At 57.8% G+C, this 22,583-nt stretch overlaps 1 protein-coding gene across 1 annotated transcript in view; it reads left to right on the top strand.

Annotated features, from left to right (window-relative positions):
• The window catches only part of PDE2A (phosphodiesterase 2A), a 40,298-nt gene extending 20,392 nt beyond the window's left edge, over nt 1-19,906 (top strand). The window contains exons 3-31 of the mRNA XM_057377002.1: nt 8,044-8,133; nt 8,662-8,750; nt 9,111-9,220; nt 9,716-9,771; nt 9,847-9,906; nt 10,003-10,162; nt 10,248-10,300; nt 10,752-10,826; nt 10,938-10,979; nt 11,064-11,132; nt 11,251-11,381; nt 11,502-11,613; nt 11,702-11,741; nt 12,105-12,168; nt 12,259-12,337; nt 12,430-12,607; nt 13,367-13,479; nt 13,730-13,807; nt 14,017-14,139; nt 14,352-14,422; nt 14,967-15,089; nt 15,193-15,280; nt 15,394-15,441; nt 15,549-15,623; nt 15,780-15,879; nt 16,113-16,225; nt 16,489-16,527; nt 16,670-16,776; nt 16,981-19,906. Of these exons, the coding sequence (XP_057232985.1) occupies nt 8,044-8,133; nt 8,662-8,750; nt 9,111-9,220; nt 9,716-9,771; nt 9,847-9,906; nt 10,003-10,162; nt 10,248-10,300; nt 10,752-10,826; nt 10,938-10,979; nt 11,064-11,132; nt 11,251-11,381; nt 11,502-11,613; nt 11,702-11,741; nt 12,105-12,168; nt 12,259-12,337; nt 12,430-12,607; nt 13,367-13,479; nt 13,730-13,807; nt 14,017-14,139; nt 14,352-14,422; nt 14,967-15,089; nt 15,193-15,280; nt 15,394-15,441; nt 15,549-15,623; nt 15,780-15,879; nt 16,113-16,225; nt 16,489-16,527; nt 16,670-16,776; nt 16,981-17,206 (2,712 nt within the window). The 3' untranslated portion in view covers nt 17,207-19,906. The remainder of the gene's footprint in view (nt 1-8,043; nt 8,134-8,661; nt 8,751-9,110; nt 9,221-9,715; nt 9,772-9,846; nt 9,907-10,002; nt 10,163-10,247; nt 10,301-10,751; nt 10,827-10,937; nt 10,980-11,063; nt 11,133-11,250; nt 11,382-11,501; nt 11,614-11,701; nt 11,742-12,104; nt 12,169-12,258; nt 12,338-12,429; nt 12,608-13,366; nt 13,480-13,729; nt 13,808-14,016; nt 14,140-14,351; nt 14,423-14,966; nt 15,090-15,192; nt 15,281-15,393; nt 15,442-15,548; nt 15,624-15,779; nt 15,880-16,112; nt 16,226-16,488; nt 16,528-16,669; nt 16,777-16,980) is intronic.
• The last annotated feature ends 2,677 nt before the right edge of the window (nt 19,907-22,583 follow it).

Genomic DNA, 22,583 nt, shown 5'->3' on the forward strand with positions numbered 1-22,583 from the left:
GGGGCTAGTMCTGCCTCAGTTTCCCTCTGTGTGGGACTGGCCATGCTCAGTGGGCTGAGGACCCATTGAGAGCAGCGAGGCGACATGMGTGCGTGTGCAGGCGTTTGTCCTTGTGTTTCCTCCGGCGGACACAAACACATCAGCAGGGCAATAAAGGGGAGGAAAGGGCCGTGGCGGCTTCTTTCCATGACGTGGGGCAGGGCTAACTTCCTCCTGCACTCCTGCCCCTGGCCTAGAGTGAGACCCCCAAGCTGGGATGGGTGGGTGCACCCCAGTATTTCCCATCCTGGTGGTCCCCACAGGCCAAAGGTCTTTATTCAGGGAGTGACTGCGGGTGTGGGATCACCCTGTGCTGGCACTGCAGAACCCTGGTGCTGATTTTTGAGGGGCAGGGGTGTTTGGGATACAGGTCCTGGCACTCTCTTGCCCCATAACCTCACACGGGAAGGGAGGTCTGAGGTGGGAGTCCCCTGCTGCACTCCAGGCAGGAAGAGCTGGGATGGGAGTGTTTCTGCTGCACCCCAAGCAGGARGAGTTGGGGGAAATTGGTCCTGCTGCACCCTGGGCAGTGAGAAGCTGGGATCGGGATCTTTCTGTTGCAGGATCACATGGTGGCATCTTCTCTCTGACTGGAACGGGCCCTGGGGGTGACCTTGGCTTTTTGGAGTTGAACTGTGACATTTGGCAGGGAGGTGATGGGCTGGGATCCCCTGCAAACCTGGGTCTGGAGGGCGRCGCCTTGGGAACTGAGTCCATGGATTTGTGGACTGGGCTGTGATCTTTGCAGCTGGATCACAGCTGGATCTTTGCAGTTGCACCCSCATCCTGGCCACCCCCTGGAAGTGGGGGAGAGGATGTGGAAGAGGGGGGAGACGTGCCTGAGGGAGCCGTGGGGTGGAAAATGCCAGGGGGCAGAGTTGCTCCTGAGTGTCTCTCCTCTTGGTGCAGGAGAGATCGCTGCTCGCAGCACAGCTCTGGCAGATGCAGGGTGTCTGGCACCTTTGGATGCCCTGGACACAGCTTTGGAGCCCCCCACAGACGAGAGGAGCTGGAGACCAGATCCCCGGCTGGCTGCTGACCTATTCAACACCAGCACTGGTTTTGGGCTTCTCCTGACCATGCCTCGATTTTGCCATTTGAGCAGTGAGACCCCCACAATTCCTAGACTCCTTCCCAGCAATTGAGAGCAGCATCCCACCACCTGACCCTGTTAGACATGGAAAACAAGAGCAGTCCCTGTACAGACAGAGTGGAACGCCCTGCAGAGGCAGCTCTGCCAGCCCCCAGGCTCCACACCCTGCTCCGGAGCRCTGCCCCAAATCGAATTCCTTCCCAGCTGCAGATGGCCAGGAATTCAATTTTCCCAGATCCTATCAGGGGCTGATAAATGAGGCCCCTAATCACTGTGAAGATCCCATTAGTGCCAGCCATACCAAGAGGGGATGCAGGGCTGAATGAGGAAATGCGGCATCCCCCTTCCCATCCCGCTGCTTGCTATCCCCCCATGGGACCTAGATGCCCCCCAAGCCTCTCTCTCTGGCTGCATACCCAGAGCTTTGCCATGATGCTCCCAAGCAGATCCAGGCTCAGAGACCCCTGCATGGCTAATCCCCCACAAAACATCTAGGAAAGTCCTGGAAAGCCAGCTGGGTTGCCAGTGTGGATGGGAAGGGGACTGTGTGCCAGGGAAATTTTACCAGCAGTGCCAYGTCCCAGGAATGCACATCGTGCCAGCTCTCAAGGCTTGGTGCCAGCTGAGTGCCAGGATGTCTCTGTCCTTCGGGGTGAAGGCACCAGGAATACCAGGAATGCTCCTAACCATGGAGCAGTTTCCCTGCAGCTGCTGTGGGAGAGTCCGTGCGCCCCTCCCTGACAAGTGACACAGTGCTGAGTGAGGTCCGTGTCCCCCTTCTGTCACGGTTTAGAGACAAGTGGCAGTGGTGAGACCCCCAGCCCTCATCACCTTCTTTCCTAGAACAGTGAACTAATTAGTGACAAACTGGTGACAGATCATTAGGCTAGTGGCCGAGCTGGCTGTTCCAAGAAGGCCACGATGTTCTGGGGACGGAAATCCTTGAGGAGTGTGGCTGCTGTCCCGATTTGTCCTGCCCGACAAAGGGACATCAACAGGAAGCAACCTTGACTCTGGCCCCGTTCTCTTGGCCCCGGGAGGCCAGGCTGGGCTGTGGGGACACAGACTGGGAGCACCAGAAGGGCTTGGGAGCTGCCAGAGGCTGAGAAATYTGCTTGGTTCAGCAAAAACGTCCCACTGAGAATGTGTGGGGTCCTCAGGGAGTGGTTCCAGGCTGTAGAAACTCCACTTGCAAAGGGTCTGTGCAAAGTGTGAGCATGCCAGGCTCCAGCAAGGCTGATGTATGGGTGAGGAGGAGGATGGGCTGAGGGATGCATTGAGCTCTGCGGAGACATTGGGCTCAGCATGGCTCAGGACTGAGCTCTAGTGCCACCCAGAGCAGGTCTTGCATGGCCATGACCCCTTGCAGGTGGGGAAACTGAGATAGGGAACCTCCGCAGACAGGGAAACTGAGGTAGGCACAGACATGCAGGGCTCCTTCTGTGGTTTTTTTGGGATGGCTGATTCCACAGATTTGCATCCTCCAGCCCTTGGGAGCCTCAGTGTGATCGCTGGGTGCCAGGGTAGCTCCGTGACAGGGTCCTGCACCCCAGCCCTTCCCATCCATACGATGCATCGGGAGCCCAGGCAAGTGACCATGAGGAGACAAGAGATATCCCAAAAGTGTTTCCTTCCCGTTTGCCATCATTATCCCCCTGGAAAAGATGAGGTAATTAAGGAGCTACCGTGTTACAGGTTGTTGCTGCCTGATTAGATTAAAGCAATGTAATTTGGGACTGAGAGCRGGGCTTGGAGGAAGTGGATGGATGGCTTCCCGTCTGGAGTTGGGCACAGCTGCCAGCTCTCCCCTCCATCCACCCCTCCATCCTCTGCTGCCCTTGCTCCAGGGACACTGCTGGAGCGTTATCATGGATGTTGCTTTGTGGGATTAAGGACAATTCCTGTGTTTTCTCACCCCTGCAGAGAGGATTCCCTGGGGAATTGTGGCTATGAAGCTGAGGGAAGGAGCCTGAAGCAGTGTGAGGGGTGACACACACAGGGTGACAGGGTGTCAGCRGTGTCACTCAGCACATGGCAGAGCTGAGGCACATCAGGGATGCTCCTGGGGAGAGGGGGGAGCAGGGATGCTGCCTCTACTTCCCCAGCTCTGTGGAGACGATTCCCTGGTAAATTGTGGCTGTGGCACAGGGGGAAGGAGCCATGTGGAGGACAGGATGACAGAGTTTTAGCAGTGTCACTCTGCCCGCAGTGCAGCTCTTGACAGCACAGCTGTAACCTGCTGCTCCCCTGCTCTGTGACTCAGTTTCCCCGCTCACAGCCCGGTGTCAGAAGCTGGTGATCTCCTGCCCGTTGTCAGCCCTGCGTTGCCAGCACACGGCCAGAGCACGAGGCTGAGCAGCCGGGGGGAGCAGCCCCCCAGGAGGGGAGCGGGGCTGGGGGGGCTCAGCCTCGCCGGAGGCGGGAGAGGAGGATGAATCACGGCTCAGGGATATTTTGGGATATTTTTAACGCCGCCAGATTGCTCGGCAAATGCTTGGGCAGGGCGGTGCGGGCGCAGGCTGGGTGTTTGCTGGCAGCTGTGGCTCAGCTTGGGGGGCCTGGGGAGATCAGCTGCTCCCCGTGGTGCTGTCACCCTGCAGCCATGCATTGGAGAGGTGACAAAGGCAGGGACATTTGTCCCCATGCACTTGGAGACAACGCTGGGTGCGATGGGTGGGGGCAAAAGGGGGTCCTGAAGCAGCATCTTTCCCCTTGAAGAGGAGGCAGGAGGGGGGAAAGTWTCCCTGGAAAGGGGAAAGGGTTGGGAAAAGGCGGAGCTGGGGCATGGGGGAGGGGGTGGGTATCTCTGCCTGCAGGGYTGGGGCAAGGACAGGTACCCAGGCTGGGACACAGGGGGTGGTGAGGGGCTGTGTGGGTGGAGGTAGGCTGCCTCCCCCGAATCCAAACGGGATTTTGCTTTTTGCCTGTCAGATGTAACAAGATCCAGAGGCTGGTGGCTAAAAATGCATCCTATCTCAAGAGTCCACAGTGGGAGGGAGCCCTAAACCCCCAGCCTTGGCTGTCAGCCTTGAAACGAGGTGACCACATGGTCACCCTCTTCATCCAGGGCTCTGCTCATAGGGAATTCCCTGGGGAGCGACTCCTCTGTCCTTGAAGTGTGCAAACCCTCTGTGAGAGACATCAGGGCTGGTGAGATGGGCTGCAGGGGGGTCCTGCCCTAGACCCCTCCTTGATGAATTCTGCACTCCCAAGCATCCCAATCCCTTTGTAACCTGAGCCTAGCAAATCCATTGGGATGCATCTGCATGGGATCTGGGTACTGGGATGTGCTGCCCACAGGCACCAAGAGCTGCACGCTCAGCGTCTCAGATGCTCTGATTTGATTTGGAGCCCACAACTGGGGGTGAAGTTGTCCAGATGGAGCAATGTCCAGCTCCATCCCMAAAGTGATTGCTCAGGCAGGGGCTAATAGACTAATCCACTGCCAAAATTAATTTGGCTCATTTCCCTTGCGTTCCCAGGTGGATAAAGTCCCATTGGAGGGCAGGAGCCGAGCAAGCTCTGAAGGCTCACTGTGTGATGGATGCTTCAAGCTCAAGGGGTCTGCTCTGGCAGATCACTTACTTGGAATTCTTACAGCAAAGCTGGGCTGGAAGCTCAAYAGGGAGATGATTCATTTCCTCGAGGTTCCTTGGGGAGGGATATGGCCRAGTCTGCCACAGAAGCCTGGGCTGCTGCCAGCATTCCCCTGTGGATTGAGCACCCATGGGTGCTCTGGCAGCGATGGCAGGATCCATCTGGGGTCTCCCCAGCCCAGGATCCCCTTGCAAGGCAGGGTGAGGGTCCTGCAGCCCTGCTCAGCACTCCTCCAGGAGTAGGATGCTCCAGACAGCAGCTATTGCTTCCTGGCTCTCTGTGCCACAGTCGCCCCATGGTTAAAGAGGAATCCATTGGTGGCTGCTCCCAGCTTGGAGCTCCACCTCATGCAAACTCTACTTGCCAAGTGCCCAGGTGTGTCCCCCCTCAGAGAGAGACCTCAAGCTCCAGGCACCCCCAACAGAGCCAAGCACCAATGGGTGCCTGGCTGCACTGGATCCAGCCTCTTCCTGCTGCCAGGGGGCTTCTCCTCATTCATCTCCCAGGAGTGAGGCCAGGAGAAGGGGTGCAAGCTCAGAGACCTGAGAYGCTGTGAGCTCAGTGTCCTCCTCCTCCAGTCCCTGACCCTCCACATGGCAGGTGTGAAATCAGCCTTTCCAGAGAGGAAGCTGGYCAGGATGGGATTTATCTATTTCATAAACATCCAGAGAGGCTGAGGGTGCCAGGGGGGGACAAACCAAGCTTCTGCTGCTGCTGGGGGCAGCAGGGGACAGATGTGGCTGATCCTCTTGAAAAAAAAAAAAGCTATGCTTTCACTGCTTGTGAATTTCCTCTGCTGAAAAAAGCTGCTTTTATATCTCAGCAGGATCTGTGGAAGTCTGTGCTGGAGGCTGGGAAGCGTGTGCTCGGGGTCCCCACCACCACATGTCTGGGGACAGGATGCTGCTGCAGCTATCCAAAGGGAAAAAGGGGGAAAAAATAGCAGGAAAAAGGGGAAAGGGCCATTTTCCATAAGAGGAAGAGACAGTAGTGCTCTGGAGGCTGGCCTGTGGCAGGATTTGACTTTGCTAGAAAAGGGAGGGGTCCATGCTGGAGCAGAGACAAATCCTTGCTCTAAGGAGATGAATGGTGTCACTAATCTTCCACCGGCTCCAGTGGGAATGTTGAGGCAGACACAGCTCTGGTGTTGCACCTCACCATGGGATRCTGGCCAAGGGGAGCTGGCAAAATTCCTGCCAGCATCAAGGTCCCATGGGTCACCCTGTCAGCTCAGGAGTCCAGCAGGGTGAGACCAGCATCCTTGTCCTCAGGTCAGAGAAAAGGTGACAACAGGGTCATGTGTGTGCACCATGGGGACAGGACAGGGACAGGGTGCTGTTCACCTGCTCTCCAGGAGCAGCATCCTCAGCTCCTGGGGATGTCAGTGATGCCATCCTGTATCCCCTGCCCACTCCCTGTCCCCAAAGCCCTCTCTCCATGCCCATTTCCAGGCAGCATTTTCCTCCAGAGCTGCTGGAGGTGTGCAGCACCTGGCATGAGGGTGTTGAGCTTTGCTCCAGCTGCTGGGAATTGCAATCCCTCGGTGCTTCCTCCTGTTTTAGTGAAGTAATTAACCCWCTGTGCCCACTTGGGAAGTGTTACCATAGCTCTGCCCTCCATGGAAGCTAGGATGCAGAACAAATGCTGGGAACACTCCCTGGGAGAGTTTTGGTCCCCTGTCCCACTGGGTGCAGGTACAGAGCTGCGTGAGCCTGGCTTGGTGGGTCTGCAGCATCCCCAGGGCTGAGGGACATGGGGTGACAGGGGGTGAGGGTGTTGGGGTAAATCCCTGCTCTGGAGGATGTGGACTGGCTGTGGGACGAGTGGGACAAATGGAATTAGTGAGATAAACAAGACAAGTGGAATATACAGGATGAGTGGGACAAGTGGAAGGAGTGGGATGAGCCATTGAATAGGATGAGCCATTGAGTGGGATAAGTGGGCTGAGCTGGATGAATGAAACGAGCAGGGTAAGCGGGGTAAGGGGAATGAGTGGGACAAGTGGGATGAGTGGGATGTGCAGGATGAGTGGGACAAGCAGTTGAGTGGGATGAGCCATCAAATGGGATGAGCTGGATGAACTGGATTAATGCAGTGAATAGGGTGAGTGGGATAAGCAGGATGAGTGGGACAAGCAGTTTTAGTGGGATGAGTGGAAYGAGTGTGATGTCCTTCCCAGCCCACCCTCACTCTCCCTGCCTCCTCTCTAGGCTGCAAACCCGCCTGCGAGCCTCCACTGCTGTCTCCTTGTCTTGGGAATATCTTTTTTTACCTCCTGCAGCTTTCCCCTCACTGATTCAGGGATGGACCTGTATTCCCAGCCCTATTAAAGCCACCACCCGTGTCCAGCTGCCACTGATTCATCCCCACACCAAGAATGCCACTGGCATTTGATGCCCCAAGCAGACCCAAGGAAGCTGCTCAGGCTCTGCCSCAGGGGGGCCACTGTGGAGGATCTGGTGGGACAGAGGGATGGCAGGACAGCACCTGGCTGAGGCCTGGCTGTATTCTACAGTGCATGTGTCTCCAGTGTGAGTAAGTGACTGGAGATGCGGCCCTGTTGGAATAACATTCAGTGCCCATGTCTTCAGCTGGAAGCGCCCTCACCGCCCGCCACGCTCCCAGTGCCACGTGGATCTGGCCCCATCCTGAGTGTGCTTCCCTGGTGGATGGGTGGCACGGCCCTGCTGTCCTGGATGGGGTCATGGSRTGCAGGGYTGGGGACAGTCCCCAGGTCTGGTTTTCAGGAATGGAGCCTGGAGCCACCTGGCAAAGCTGGGACCAGAGGAAGAGCAAATTCCGAAGGCATTATCCAGTGTCTGATTTGGAGCATGTACTATTTCCATCATAACATCATCCTTATCCCAGTCTCCCAGACAAGGGCTGGAGGCAGAGCAGAGCTGGAAGGGTCGCACCACAGAGCCTCCTCTGCCCCCTAACTTTTCCACGTGTCCATCCCAGCACCTCTGTCCCTTATGGGGTTGTAAATCCCAGAACAGCTTTTATCCATCTCCGTGTCCCATTTCTCTTCCCACTGGTGCTTTGTGGCATGGCTAGCACTGAGGGCAGTGTGGCTCAATGCTRAAGCTTCCCCCCTCTTTTTGGGGCCCACCCATCTCCCTACATGATGTTCATTGACCAAACAGGAGGKTTTGGCCCCATAAAAGGTACCAGGCAGTCTGGAGGCAGCCATGAGAGGTCTGGGGGCAGGAGGACTCGTGCCTGGCAGGGGTGAGGGAGGGTGAGTGCTGCAGTGCCCCTCCCCATGGTGTCAGCCCCCAGTAACCCCCTGCTCTGCTCTTCTCTCTCTGCAGGATGCTCTGCTGAGCTTGGGCGCTGCGCTTGATGCCGCTGCCCTGCGCGATGCCCTCCGCCATGCCCTTGTCACYCTGCTGCCCACTGTGGTAGGTGGGGGGCTGGGGGGAATGGGGAGCAGAGCGTCCTCCCAGATGAATGGGAGTTGTGGGGTTGCTGAGACCCCCTGGGCTGGGGGGAGCCCTGGGAGGGAGTAGAGAGTGGATTCTCTGCTGGTTGATGATGGGGTTCAGCCTGGGGTGCGATGTCCTTATCCTCAGCCCACTGCAGCGTTGTCCCCCTATATGGGCCACCTGTCACCACCAGGCTGCTGGTGGTGGCCCTGGTGCTCATGGAGTCCCCGGAGTGCTGGTGTCCCCGGAGTGCTGGTGACCCTGGGGGTTCTTGGTGGCCCTGCTCCTGATGACACTGGTGGCTGGGCACTGTGGCAGTGCCACTCCGTGGGGCTGGGTGTGAATGCTGCCCATGTGCACAGGAGAGCGTGCACACCCAGGAACAGCGGTGTGTGTGCGTGCAGGGCTGTGTTTGTGAATGTGGGTGTGCACATGTGTGTTTATGCACACGTGTGGCTGTGCAAGCATCTTTGCACACACGCGTGTGCCTCCCCCTTCCCCCAGGAGCATGTCTATATCTACCTGCTGGACGGGGACACACGGCTGCTCTGCGATGACCCCCCCCACGAGCTGCCRCCCAACGGGAAGCTCAGGTGAGCTCAGCTGCGTCCCCAGCCCTGGCCGTGGGCACAYGCGTGTGGCAGGAACAGGAGTGTGCATGGAAGGCACGAGGGCTCCCATCCATGTCCCTRTCTCCATCCTCATTCCATCTCCATCCTTATGCCCATCCCCTTTCCCTTCCCATCCTCATCTCCATCCTGATGGATGTGTATGTACAGGACACACATGTTGGCACAGGGGCACTGCTTGTGCAGGGATACATGTATGCACATGTCCTTGAGCCTGTCCCCATCCTGTGGGTGTCTTTGCCCAGAGGGTTGCCCCTCCCTGGAGGGGTTTTCCTTCCCAGATGCCCTCCCTGAGAGTTGCTCAGGATATCCCTGTCCCCCCAGGGACGCTGTGCAGAAGCAGAAGCGGCTGGAATGTGGGGGGCTGCTCCCTGCCGAGCTCCCTGGCCAGCACCTGGGACCTCTGGCAGCACCTCTGGCCCCCGGCACACAAGGTGGGAGCTCTGGGGGTGGTCTTGGGGAACATATATGGGGGCATGGGCATAGGGCTGGGTGGCAAGTAGGTGGAGGGATGGGAAGAGGCATGGAGATGTGAGGAGATGGATGGGTGTRAGGATGGATGAAATGATGAATGGATGGATAAAGGAGTTGGTGGATTGATAAATGGATGGATGGACAGTTCATGGATGGTGAGAGGTAGTGGCTGAGACAACAGCGCGTGGGTGAGTGATGGATGCACAGACAGGCGGGTGGAAGCAGAATTGAGGTGTGAGGGACACTGAGATGGGCACTGAGACTGAGGGGTGTTCTCATGGACGAGTGAGCATGGAGGAAGGCAGATGGATAATGGATGGATGGGAGGATGGATAGATGGCCGGCTGGCTGGCTGGGTTATGACACATCAGGACATAATGGGCACCCAAGAGTGGAGTTCCACAGCTCTGGGCTGCCCCTGGGGCCCAGCCGGGACCGACCCTCTCTYCTTGCAGTGCTCATCATCCCGCTGGTGGACAAGAACAGTGGGGCCGTGGTATGCGTCATCCTGGTGAGTGTGGGGACATGGGCAGGGCTCTGGGGACGGGGACAGAGCCTGGGGGTCCTGACACCACCCCTGCTCCAGGTACACTGTGGCCAGCTGAGTGACACAGACGAGCAGAACCTGCATGCGTTAGAGAGACATGTGAGTGACTCCTGGACCGTGGGACCCGCCACCTGGGGACCTGTCACCCTTTCCCCAAGCCCTGCTGTTCCTTGTCCCTTCTGACCCACCTTGCAGGCCCTGGTGGCATTCCGGCGCCTGCAAGCCCTGCAGAAGCTGCAGCCCTGGCCCCAGGTCAGCCTCTCCACCAGCTCCTCCCAAACCTCTCTGGCCAAGCCCGAGAAGGTGCCTGACAGCAGCTACAGTGACTTGGACTGCAAGATCCTGCAGCTCTGTGGTGAGTGGGGGATACTGGAAAGGCTGGGGAGTGTGGGCAGGGTGAAACCATGCTCAACCCTCAGGGCTCTGTGACCCTCGTGCAGGTGAGCTGTATGACCTGGATGCCGCCTCACTGCAGCTCAAGGTCATCAACTACGTGAGTAGTGGCTCCACCGGCCCCCTGTCCCCATCTGCCCCCAGCCCCAGGACACACCAGGGAGGACTCTTTTATTTCAAAACAAGAAAATTCCCCAAAGCCAAGAAAAGCCTCAAGCATCAGCTGTGCAGTCATCAGTAGTGACCAGAGTGAGCAGCCTTGTAACAACCACCAATAAKCTCCAGAGTTAACAGTGCCACCCTCATAACAAAAACTCTGTCAGAGAACCKACAGGTTTTGCTCCTGGTCTCTAGCATCCTTTACTTCAGTATGACWGTCAGTAGTCTCCAGAGTGAACCAGCTCAGTCATGGGGAGGAGGTTCTGGGTTCCCTGTGGCACATGTGGGTGCYCTGGGCACAGGRAGGCAGAGAAGGGGCCGGATCCTACCTGGGGAATGCTYGGGACAGGCTGGGGATGGGCTGGGRTGCTGACCCTCCCCTTACTCCCCAGCTGAAGCAAGAGACCCAGTCTCTATGCTGCTGCCTCCTGCTCGTCTCTGAGGACAACCACCAGCTCTTCTGCCAGGTGGGTGCCATGGGGCCAGTTCCCCCAGCCCTGATCCCCACAGAGGATTACCTGACACCCCCTGACACGGTGTCATCCTCATGGGCACCCCCTTCCCTCCATCTCTTCCAGGTGGTGGGGGACCGTGTCCTGGATGAGGAGATCAGCTTTTCAGTGAGCAGGGGATGCTGCTGAGGGGTTGGGAGATCAGGGGGTGGGTGATTGGTGCCAAGGGCTCACATGTCCCCTTCCCCCCAGCTCACCTTTGGGCGCCTGGGGCAGGTGGTGGAGGATAAGAAGCCYATCACCCTGAAGGACATCAGTGAAGTGAGTACTGGCTGTGTCCCTCCCACACCTGGTGACATGAGTGTCACGCCACTGTCCCATGGGGCCACCTGAGGGGGGCAGGGGTGTTGTTCTTGCCCCATCTCACCTTTCCCTGCAGGASGAGCACAAGCAGCTGAGCAGCATGYTGGGCTGCGAGGTCACCTCCATGCTCTGTGTCCCTGTCATCAGCCGGGCCACCTCCCAGGTGGTGGCACTGGCCTGCGCCTTCAACAAACTGAGTGGGGAGAGGTGAGCAGCATTTTGGCTGGGACTCTCTGTGGGGCTGCACCGCCTCTCTTTTGGGGTGCCAGAGCTTTGGAGAACGGGGGGGACCAATGGGGACAGAGAACTGAGGTGTGCCCCCGCCAGCTACACAGACACGGATGAGCACAAGATCCAGCACTGCTTCTGCTACACCTCCACAGTGCTCACCAGCACCCTGGCCTTCCAGAAGGAGCAGAAGCTCAAGTGTGAGTGCCAGGTGAGCACGTGCAGGGCTGTGTCACATGCGTGTGTGTATGTGTCCCATCTTGTGCTGGTCACTGACAGCATCCTCTCTGTCCCCTCAGGCCCTGCTGCAGGTGGCCAAGAACCTCTTCACCCACTTGGGTATGTGCAGAGCACCCCTGGTGGGGGAGTGGAATGGGGAATTGACCTCCCTTGTCCCCAGCCCTGGAGGGTGGTGGCACTGGGGTCTCTGGTCTCCTTGCTGGGGAATGGTTACAGAAGGRTGATATGAGGTGGCACAGAATTTGGCATGCACTGATGGTGCGTGGCTGCATGCACTGCTGCATAAACCTCTGTGCTGCTCACACATACACATGCCCCACTCAGCACAGCCCCATCCCCTGTGCCCCCTGCCCTCCTGCCAGGGCCCTGAGCTGAACCAGCCCCTTCCACTGCACAAGGGGGGCATGAGGGGGCAGTGCTGCCCGGCTGGGGGTCCCTGACCCTTCACTGCTTCCCCTGCAGATGATGTCTCTGTCCTGCTCCAGGAGATCATTACAGAGGCCCGGAACCTCAGCAACGCTGAGATGTGAGTGGTGGGGCACATGGATTAGGGGACACCACGGGGACTGGTGCTGGGCTCCCCTGAGGGTACGAATGGCAGTGGTGCATCTTGCAGATGCTCTGTGTTCCTGCTGGACCGGCTCAGCCATGAGCTGGTGGCCAAGGTGTTCGATGGCGGAGTGGTGGACGAYGAGGTGAGCACAGGGCCACCAGGATGGCATTGGGGGCCCTGGGGGTGTGTCCCTCCCTCCAGGCCTTGCTGGTGATCCCCTCCCCCTGCCCGCAGAGCTACGAGATCCGCATCCCGGCAGACCAGGGCATTGCTGGGCACGTGGCCACCACYGGCAAGATCCTGAACATCAAGGATGCCTACTCACACCCACTCTTCTACCGTGGGGTAGATGACAGCACTGGCTTCCGCACCCGCAACATCCTTTGCTTCCCCATCAAGAATGAGAACCAGGGTGAGTGGGTGAGGGGGGTGCTCTGGGAAGAGGGGGCACAGGTTTGGCCCAGCAGGGCCTCRGTTAGCACGTGGTGGTTTGGTCACSTGTCAAGTGGACATGGCACTGTCCCAAGCATGCAGGCACAGGCACAGCATCATCTCTAGCCTATGGGCATGAATCCTGTTCGAGCACAGGGGCACAATCCTGGCTCAGTCTGTGGGCACAGCACAGCACCCAACATCTGAACACTGTTCTGTCCCCAGCCCATGGTCACAGTCCTGTCCCCAGCATCAGGGCACCATTCTGTCCCATGAATGCGGGTACAGCACTGTCCCACAGGCCATGGACACAGCCCTGTCCAAGCCCTTGGGCACAGTGCTGTCTCCTGGCAAAAGGGCACAGTTCCTGGGTGTGATCCTCTCCCCCTGCACACAGACATGATCTTGTCTTAGCCCATAGGCTCAACACAATCCCTGGGCATGATCCTGTCCCCYCACAGACACTCAGCACTGTCCCCAGCCCATGGCCATGATTCTGTCCCAGTGCATGGGCACAGCACTGTCCTTGAACACATGGGAATGATCACGTACCCTGCATCAGAGGATGGTCCTGTCCGCCAACACATGAGCACAGTGCTGTCTATGGGCGTGAGCCTGTCCCAGCCCCTGGGCACAGCACTGTCCCTGCTGCTTGGGYACAACCCTGTCCTAAGCCCAGGGACACAGTGCTGTCCACAGCACACGAACTTGATACCCTTGCTGTTCCCCTCTGCTCCAGAGGTCATTGGGGTGGCAGAGCTGGTCAACAAGATCAATGGCCCTTGGTTCAGCAAGTTYGACGAGGACCTGGCCACTGCCTTCTCCATCTACTGCGGCATCAGCATCGCCCATGTACGTGCTGGGGRATCCTCCACTTGGAGGGGGTCACACACAAGGGCAGCTCCTGGCTCTGCCACAGCACAGAGGGATGGGGATTGGAGGATGTGTGCGGTCCCCATTCCTTGGGACAAGTGATGGTGGCAGTGGGATGGGAAGGGAATTCACAAGCACAGGGATGTGCTGTGGTGCCAGGGTGGGCTTGGGGGTGCCAGAGGGTGTCTGCCCAACCCCAGCACTTCCATACTCTGATCCTGCCCCACAGTCCCTGCTRTATAAGAAGGTGAATGAGGCACAGTACCGGAGCCACCTGGCCAATGAGATGATGATGTACCACATGAAGGTGAGGTATCATGAGGACAGGGACAGGGATGGGGACAGGGATGGGAACCCCCGCTTGCCAGCATGGTACCCCCACACTTTACCCCAGGGTGGTGGCACAGTTGGGTGCCTGATACCACCAGGGCTCTCTGCTGTCATTGTGGTTCACGTGGCCTTTGGGACACCTGAGGACCTGGTCACAGTGTGGGCCACTGGCTATGGCTCCTGCAGGTGTCAGATGATGAGTACACGAAACTGCTGAGTGAGGGCATCCAGCCCGTGTCCACCATCGACCCCAACTTTGCCAGCTTCACCTACACACCACGCTCACTGCCTGAGGACGACACCTCCATGGTGAGCACCATGGGGTCAACTCTGAACTGCCACCATTCCCTGCCTTGGCCTTGGTTAGGTCAGGTACCTCAACCCCAGGGTGCAGGGGTGTTGTGGTGAAGGGACGTGGCTGCAATCCTGAGCATCTTCCTGCTGGGCAGGGGCAGGGGTGGCTCATGGGGGACCTTTCTGGGCATTGTCACTCCCTGCCACCCACCCTGTCCCCTCTGCAGGCCATCCTGAGCATGCTGCAGGACATGAACTTCATCAACACCTACAAGATGGATCGTCAGACTCTCACCAGGTGAGTCCCCTGAGTCTGCTGTTCCTGTCCCCATCCTCATCTCCATCCCCATCCACATCACCATCCATCTTTCCTGTCCCTATCCCATCTTCTTCCCCATCACCTTCCCTGTCCTCATCCCCAGCCCATCCCCTTTCCTGTTCCCTTCCCCATTCCCTTCCCTGTTCCCTGAACCTGTCCATATTCCCATCACTGTTCCTGTCCCAATCCCCATTCACAACCATCCACCTTCCCCATTCCCTTCCCCCTCCCTATCTCCTCTGTCTCCTTCCCCATCCCTATCCACATCCACATCCCCGCCCCTATCCCCATGCACATTCTCATCACTGCCTTCTCTGTCTCCTGTCCATATGCTCATTCCTGTCCTTTTCCCCATTCCCATCCAGATGATTGTCCACCTTCCCTGTCCCCATCCCGTCCCCTTGCCCATCCCCAACCCATCCCAATCCCAATCCCCATGCCCATGCCTGCCTGGAGGATGCCTGGCCAGGTGGAGGTTCTTGTGGGGTGAGACACCCCAGCATGGCTCTGCCTGGCACTGCAGGTTTTGCCTGATGGTGAAGAAGGGGTACCGTGACCCTCCCTACCACAACTGGATGCACGCCTTCTCCGTCTCCCACTTCTGCTACCTGCTCTACAAGAACCTGGAGCTCGTTAACTACCTGGAGTAAGGCCAGGCGCCATCCCTGTCCCTGTTCCCCACTCCCTGGCCTGGCCGGGGTGTTCCCTGCTCTCCTGCCTGCCTCAGTTTCCCTCCTCCCCCTCTCCAGAGACATCGAGATCTTTGCCCTCTTCATCTCCTGCATGTGCCATGACCTGGACCACAGAGGCACCAATAACTCCTTCCAGGTGGCCTCGGTGAGCCGAGCCCAGCGCTGGGATGGGCAAGGGTGGGGGTTATGGGGACAGGGACAGAGCTGTGGGGATATTCACCCCCATAGCTCCTTCACTCTGGCTATTGTACCTTGTAGAAATCGGTCCTGGCTGCRCTCTACAGTTCAGAGGGCTCTGTAATGGAGGTAAGATCCCCCCAGTSTCCCAGTGCCCATCTCTCCTGGGTTCTGGCTGTGTGGCAGCATCCCTGCCCGCTCCCTGCCTGCTTTCATGGTCACGGCTCCTCCCGCAGAGGCATCACTTTGCCCAAGCCATCGCTATCCTCAACAGCCAAGGCTGCAACATCTTCGACCACTTCTCCCGAAAGGTGAGCCCCCCACCTTAACCCCCCTCTCAGGCCAACCCCTGCCCATGCTGAGCCCCTGCATCTTCTCCAGACCCCCTGCTCCCCATCCCTGGATCCTCRGGAATGTGGGAGCTGGCAGGGGCACAGAGCTGGTCATGGCAGCTGCCTTGCCCACAGGACTACCAGCGCATGCTGGACTTGATGAGGGACATCATTTTGGCTACYGATCTGGCCCACCACCTCCGCATCTTCAAGGATCTCCAGAAAATGGCAGAAGGTGAAGCTCCTGGGATGGAGATTGGGATTGGGATTTAGGGAGTGGTGGGATGTTGGTACCACCGAAGCTAGGAGGTGGCACAAGAGGTTCTTMTGTCAGGGGTGATGAGGGCTGGGATGTGACACAGCAGATTTTGGCTGTCCCCAAAGTCCTCATAGGGGGGTTGATGGGGGCTACAAAGCTCTGTCCTGAGACCCCCCCACCCCAACCCCTGCCCCACACTCTGCTCTCAGTGGGATATGACCCCAAGAACAAACAGCACCGCAGCCTGCTGCTCTGCCTGCTCATGACCTCCTGTGACCTCTCTGACCAGACCAAGGGCTGGAAGACCACCAGGAAGATTGCAGTGAGTGCCACAGCATGGGGCTAATCCCCCTGAATGCCATCTCATAACCCACCCAGGCCACCTGCATGTCCCCAGGCACCAGGGATCCACCTGCCCCTCATGGAGGGGGTCCCTCCATGCAGGACCCTGGACCATGCAGCAGTCCCTCCATGCCAGGACTGTGTCCCTGCTTGATTCAGAGCCATGGGGAGGGGTCTGGAGGRTAGGGGGCATGGGGTATCACCCCAGGCTGCACCCCCCGCACTGAGACCTGTCTCTTGCAGGAGCTGATCTACAAGGARTTCTTCTCCCAGGGTGACCTGGTAGGTACCACCTGGCAGGGCTGGGCTTGACCAAATGCTCCTGGCACCAATGGAATGGGGGATGTGGGCAGCAAGCAGAGAGGTCTTGCTCGGGAATGGGGGGAAGTGCCACTGACACTGATCCCCCTCACCATCCTTGCAGGAAAAAGCCATGGGGAACAGCCCGCTGGAGATGATGGAYCGGGAGAAAGCCTACATCCCCGAGCTGCAGATCAGCTTCATGGAGCACATTGCCATGCCCATCTACAAGTRAGCCCCAGGGCTGGTTCTGGGATGGGGAGGACCCCCTGCACCCCCATTCTCTTAGGGTGGGATGGGGGTGCTGTGTGGGGTGTCTTGCACATGTTGGGGGTGTTCTAAGTGGTGGGGATGGGGTTGCGCTCAACTAAGGAGGTTGCAGCGCAGTAAGGGGGTGCAGCCCTGTGCTGATGGAGCGCATCCCCCACTCCTCAGATTGCTGCAGGACCTCTTCCCCAAGGCGGCGGAGCTCTACGAGCGGGTGGCCAGCAACCGGGAGCAGTGGACCAAGGTCTCTCACAAATTCACCATCCGGGGGCTGCCCAGTAACAACTCCCTGGACTTCCTGGATGAGGAGTATGACCCACAGGCCCCTGACCCCCAACTCAATGGCTGTCTGGAACCTGAGGCAGGGCAGCCCCCTGAGGCTGGGGCCGAGTGAAGGAGGCGATGGGGAGGCCACAGCCATAGCTGGGCTGGGAGCATCCCCAAGCCTCGTCCCCCAGCCCATGGGGAGGAGGTCTGGGGGGACATCACTGACTCTGAACTACCATGGCAAGGGCTGTGTGCTGCCAGCATCCACCACTGGTCCTTCCCCACCACTGGGTGACTGTCTCCTCCCTCTGGGGTAGGTGTTCAGGTGTCCTCTCCACCYGGTGGTCCCTGGGACACTGCCTTGGTGGTCAGGAGCACTAAGGGACACAGCAGGGCTGGAGGATGGATGTGCTTTCAACTGCCTTAAGACTGCAGGTCCTGTCCCCATGGGGTGACAGTGGGAATGATGTCCTTGGTGGAGGCCTAGAGGGGCCTAGAGGGGTTGGTCGCCATGTCATGGGTGGGTGTGTGTCAGCAGAACAGAGSGGGATGGTGTAGGGCAGGATGGCAAGGGGCAGTGGGAGAGCTGTGGGGTGGCTGTAGAGCATATGGGGTGTGTTCCCATGGACCACAGATCAGGTCCACAGAAGGTTGGCTCCAGCTGGAGGAGGGAAGAGACACCAGAGTGGGATGGCCATGGCCACGGGGATGTGCCTGCATCCCCGGCTGTGTTCCACACTAGAGAACCAGCTCCAGCCTCMTCCCAGCAACTGCTGAGCATCCGTTGGCTAAAAGCCCCACCTCCGAGAACCCCTGGACCTACTCACCCATGGAAGGACTCACATCTCTCACGCAGCCCAGTCCCACGCAACCACGTCCCCTACAAGGGCTACACATGTGCCAAGGCGGGGGGTCCTGTTCCTGGTTGGCATGGAGGGAAGGCTGTGCTCCACAGGGGGTCCAWCTGGTCCCACACGTGTCCTTGTTGTGTCCCCACTACATGGGTGTTCCTCTGAGGTGTTCACCTGGGAACCTCCTCACTGCAAGCAGCTTCCCTGGTRACAAACATATGCGCATCCCTAGCTCACAGAGGCTTCACAACTCTTGCCATACCAACCTCTGTGCAGGCATCCTGCCGACATTTTGGGATCCCTCTGGTCCTGCAGACCACTGGACATGAACCTCAGTGGTCTGTGGTCCCTCTGATCCTGCAGACCACCATGCAAGGACCCAGCCATTTTCCYGTGGTCCCTCTGGTCCTACTTGGCACCATGCATGGACATTGTTGGTCTACTCATGGTCACTCTGGTCATGCATGGACCCTGGAGGTCTCTTGCCACTCCATTCTCATGCTACCACGCATGCACCCCACCAATCTCCTGTGGATTTTCTGGTCCTGTAGACCATCATGCATGGACCTGGATGCTCTCCTCTGGTTCCTCCTGTCCTAGAGCCACCATGCATGGACCCTGCTGGCCTTCCTGTGGTCCCTCCAGTCCCAYAACACAACCCATATGGACCCCCTCAGCCCCAGGGGCTCCCCCAGCCTCAAGGCCCAACCAGCTGTGTGTGACCCAGGGCTCTGTCACCCCACCAAAACCACTTGAAACACCCATGAGCAGGGTGCCCTGCTSGGGCAGAGCTGGAGAGGGGTCTGGGGATGAGGGTGCAGCCTCGAGGGATTTAGGTGCACTGAGCCCCCAGGCTGCATCATGCAGCCTGTGGGAGCTGGATGAGCCCACCACCACAGCAGGGAAAGGSAGCATGTTAAAATTCTGACACTGCTGGCATTGGTGTTGGTCACACTGGGATCAAGAGCGGACACGGGGCCATATGCTGCCCCATCCCCACTCCTCTGCAGTATCCCAAGTGGTGCCGCAGCAGGTCCCTCCTGGATTTGGGCTACACTTCTCTCCTTGACTTGTCTGTAAGCGATGACTTGCCTACGTTCTTGGGATACCTGGAGTGTGTGTCTGCAGGAGCMATGAGAGACCCCAACGCTGAGCCGCTCCACGCGGATGAAGTGACCTGAATTTCTTTTGCCTTACCTACTCGGAGATGCCTTCAGTGAGACRCTTTGCCCAATCCCTGGTGGGACCCACCTGGTGACCGAGTCTGGCTGCTGGCCCATGGCCTTGCCTCCAAGACCCCCTTAAGCCCTTYTCCCCCTCTCTACACTGCCACAGGCAGTAGGGATGGTCCCAGCAGGCAGCAAACCTCCAAGCTGCAAGAGGAGAACAGCGCTCCATCSCTGTCACGACACTGTCACAGCCCTGGCACGTGCCAGTAGGTACAACTGTTCAAAGACAGTCCCTGCATCCCAGTGCTGATCCAGGGGTGCCTGACGGTGCAGAGGTCTCTCCATCCGATGGATGCAGGGGTGTCCTACACTTGGGTTCTGCATCCCAGGTACCACACCATGGTGGGGGCACACAGGGATRCCCGTTTCCGAGCTGTACCCCACTTTTCCAGCCCCTGCTGCTGGTGTGTGTAGGTAGTTGATGCTTTCCCATCTCCTGCCCCTGTATATACCCCTCTGGATACTGGGGAGTGCAGCTGGCACCCAGCCCAGCTCACCCACAAGTGTGCACAGGTGTGCATGGGTGTGCAAACCTCCTCCCACTTTTCTGTCCTTCTGTCTCGCAGCACTGGTTGTTCTGGACTCCAGCGGAGCCTGGGGAGGAGATGACTTCTCTTTCTTCCTCTCCTCCTTTTCTTATTCTTCTTTCTTCCCTTCTTCCTCCTCCTTCTTCTCCTCTTCCTCTTCCTCTCCCTCTTCCTGTCCCTCTCCCTCTTCCTCTTCCTCCTCCTCACCCTACTGTTCCTTCTTCTTTATTATTATTTATCTTTTTTTTGTGGGTTTTGGTTTTCCTAAATAAATTTCATATGTCAACCTCCCCGTGACAGGTTGGTGGGTGGCCTTGTTGGGGACTGGGGAGCTCAAATTAACACTTACGAACCCCAAAAATCACCCTCAGGTGGGAATCCAGCTTAGGCTGTGGAGCTCCAACACCCCAGGAAGCTCCAGCCCCTCCCTGGATGTTCCACTCCCATGGAATGCTCCACTGCCCCAGGATTCACTGATTCCCCCTGAGTGCTCCAGCTCTACCAGTTGCTCTGGTCTCCTCTCTGCGTGCTGTTCCCTCCTGAAATGTTCCAGAACTCCAGGATGCTCCAATCCCCTGGGATGCTCTTTCCACCCCCATCTGCCAGGCAGGGACCCCCCATGCCTGGACAGGAGCCATGCTGGGACCCATCCAGCCTGGCAGCGGGGGAAGCTGGGCCTGGGGTGGGATCCAGCTGCTCCTCTGGCTCCCCAGAGGGGACCCCCTAGTCTGCCCATCATCCTTGCATCAGGGCTGTGGTTTTCATTCCTGCTGTCCTGCTAAGGAGCAATTTATTATTTGAGATCAATGCAGTGCTTTCAACCCAGCCCAATCTGACAGCTTCATCCTAGGCTGTGGCATTTGATACCCAGAGGAAAAGTCCCCAGAGGCTTTGGTGCTGGCACGCGCTGGCACTGTAGGAACTGCCAAAACTGGGGTGCAAAACTGCCCCAACTACCAAATGCCCCCGTCCTGCTCCATGCCCCGGTTCAAATCCTGGGATTAAATCCTTTAATTCTCCAAATCAGTCCCAGAATAGGGCCTATGGTCCCCAGGCAGCTGCCCCACTCCTGCCTCTGCCACCGATGRCTCCGTGCCCTTAGTGACAGCCCTTCCTGGATACATCAGGGTATCACGGCCACCCCTCCRGATCCTCACCGCAGCCACGGCCTGCCCCGCATTGCTTTTTGTCCTTTTGTCCTGCCTCATCCCTAAGATGGGGGGCAGGTGTCCCCAAGGATGGGRTAGAGGAGACACCACGCGTCAACCCTTGGTTCCCGTCCATCCGCCCCACAGCGGCGGTGCGGGTGGGACAGGGAGGGGACGCTCCACCTGGGGACAGCGGTGCCACCAGAATCGCGCGGATCCCGTGTCCCCAAGGCTGCTCTGCGGCAGGAGCCGGGCGGAGGGGATGCAGCCAGCGGCGGGCAGGGCGGGGCGAGTTCCTGCAGGGAAGGAYGGGTTCCATCGGAGCAGGGGAGGGACACCTCGGGGGCGGGCTGTGCGCAAGCGTGTGTGTGTGTATGTACATGGATGTGCGCGGACATGTGTGCATGCGTGTGTGTGCACGTGTGYGTGTGTGCACRTGTGGGTGGGTGMRTGGTTTTATGAAGGTGTGTGTGCTGTGTGTGCAAGTTGTGTCTGTGTGTTCACAGATACCAATATCTGTGTTCACTCGGGTCTCTGTTCACAAACATGTCTCCGTTCACACAAAGGTCTCTGTTCACACGTGTCCCTGCATGATCACACGTGTCTGCGTGATCACACGTGTCTGTGTGTTCCCACATGTCTGTGATCATACACGTGTCTTTGTGATCACATCCCTGCATGATAACACATGTCTGAATTCACACACATCCCTACATGATCACACGTGTGTCTGTGTATGTTCACACCCATGTCTCTGATCATGTCTCTGCATTAKCACACCCATGTCTCTGTGTGCCCACATCCGTGTCTGTGTATGACCACGCATGTCCATGTATGATCGCACACATGTCTCTGTGTTCCCACAGGTCTGTGTATGATCACACATGTCTCTGTGTTCACATGTTTATGTGATCACACGTGTCTCTGTGTGTTCCCACACGTCTGTGTATGATCACACACATCTGTATGATCACACACGTGTCTGTGTGCTCACACATGTCTGTGTATGATCACACACGTCTGTGCGTTTACACACATCTGTATATGATCACACGTTTCTGTGTGTTCACATGTGTCTGTGTTCACACACGTCTATGATCACACCTGTGTCTGTGTCCACATCTGTGTCTTTGTACGATCACATACATGTCTGTGTCCACATCTGTGTCTGTGTATGATCACACTCGTATCTGTGTTCACACTCGTGTCTGTGTGTTCACACCTGTGTCTCTATGCTCACACATGTGTCTGTGTATGATCACACACGTGTCTGTATGATCACACCCGTGTCTGTATGATCACACCCATGTCTGTGTGTTCATACCCCTGTCTCTATGCTCACACCCGTGTCTGTATGATCACACACGTGTCTGTGTATGATCAGACCCATGTTTGTATGTTCACACACGTCTGTGTGTTCACACCTGTGTCTGTGCTCACACCCGTGTCTGTGTATGATCACACCCGTGTCTGTGTGTTCACACCCGTATCTCTGTGTTCACACACGTGTCTGTGTATGATCACACCCGTGTTCCTCTGTTCACACACGTGTCTGTGTATGATCACACCCGTGTTCCTATGTTCACACACGTGTCTGTGTATGATCACACCCGTGTCCGTATGATCACACCCGTGTCTGTGTATGATCACACCCGTGTCTGTGTATGATCACACCCGTGTCTGTGTATGATCACACACATGTTCCTATGTTCACACACGTGTCTGTATGATCACACCCGTGTCTGTGTA

This window comes from Malurus melanocephalus, unplaced genomic scaffold (assembly GCF_030028575.1).
Source record: "Malurus melanocephalus ecotype Western Australia unplaced genomic scaffold, MMel_1.1 scaffold_298, whole genome shotgun sequence".
NCBI lineage: Eukaryota > Metazoa > Chordata > Aves > Passeriformes > Maluridae > Malurus > Malurus melanocephalus.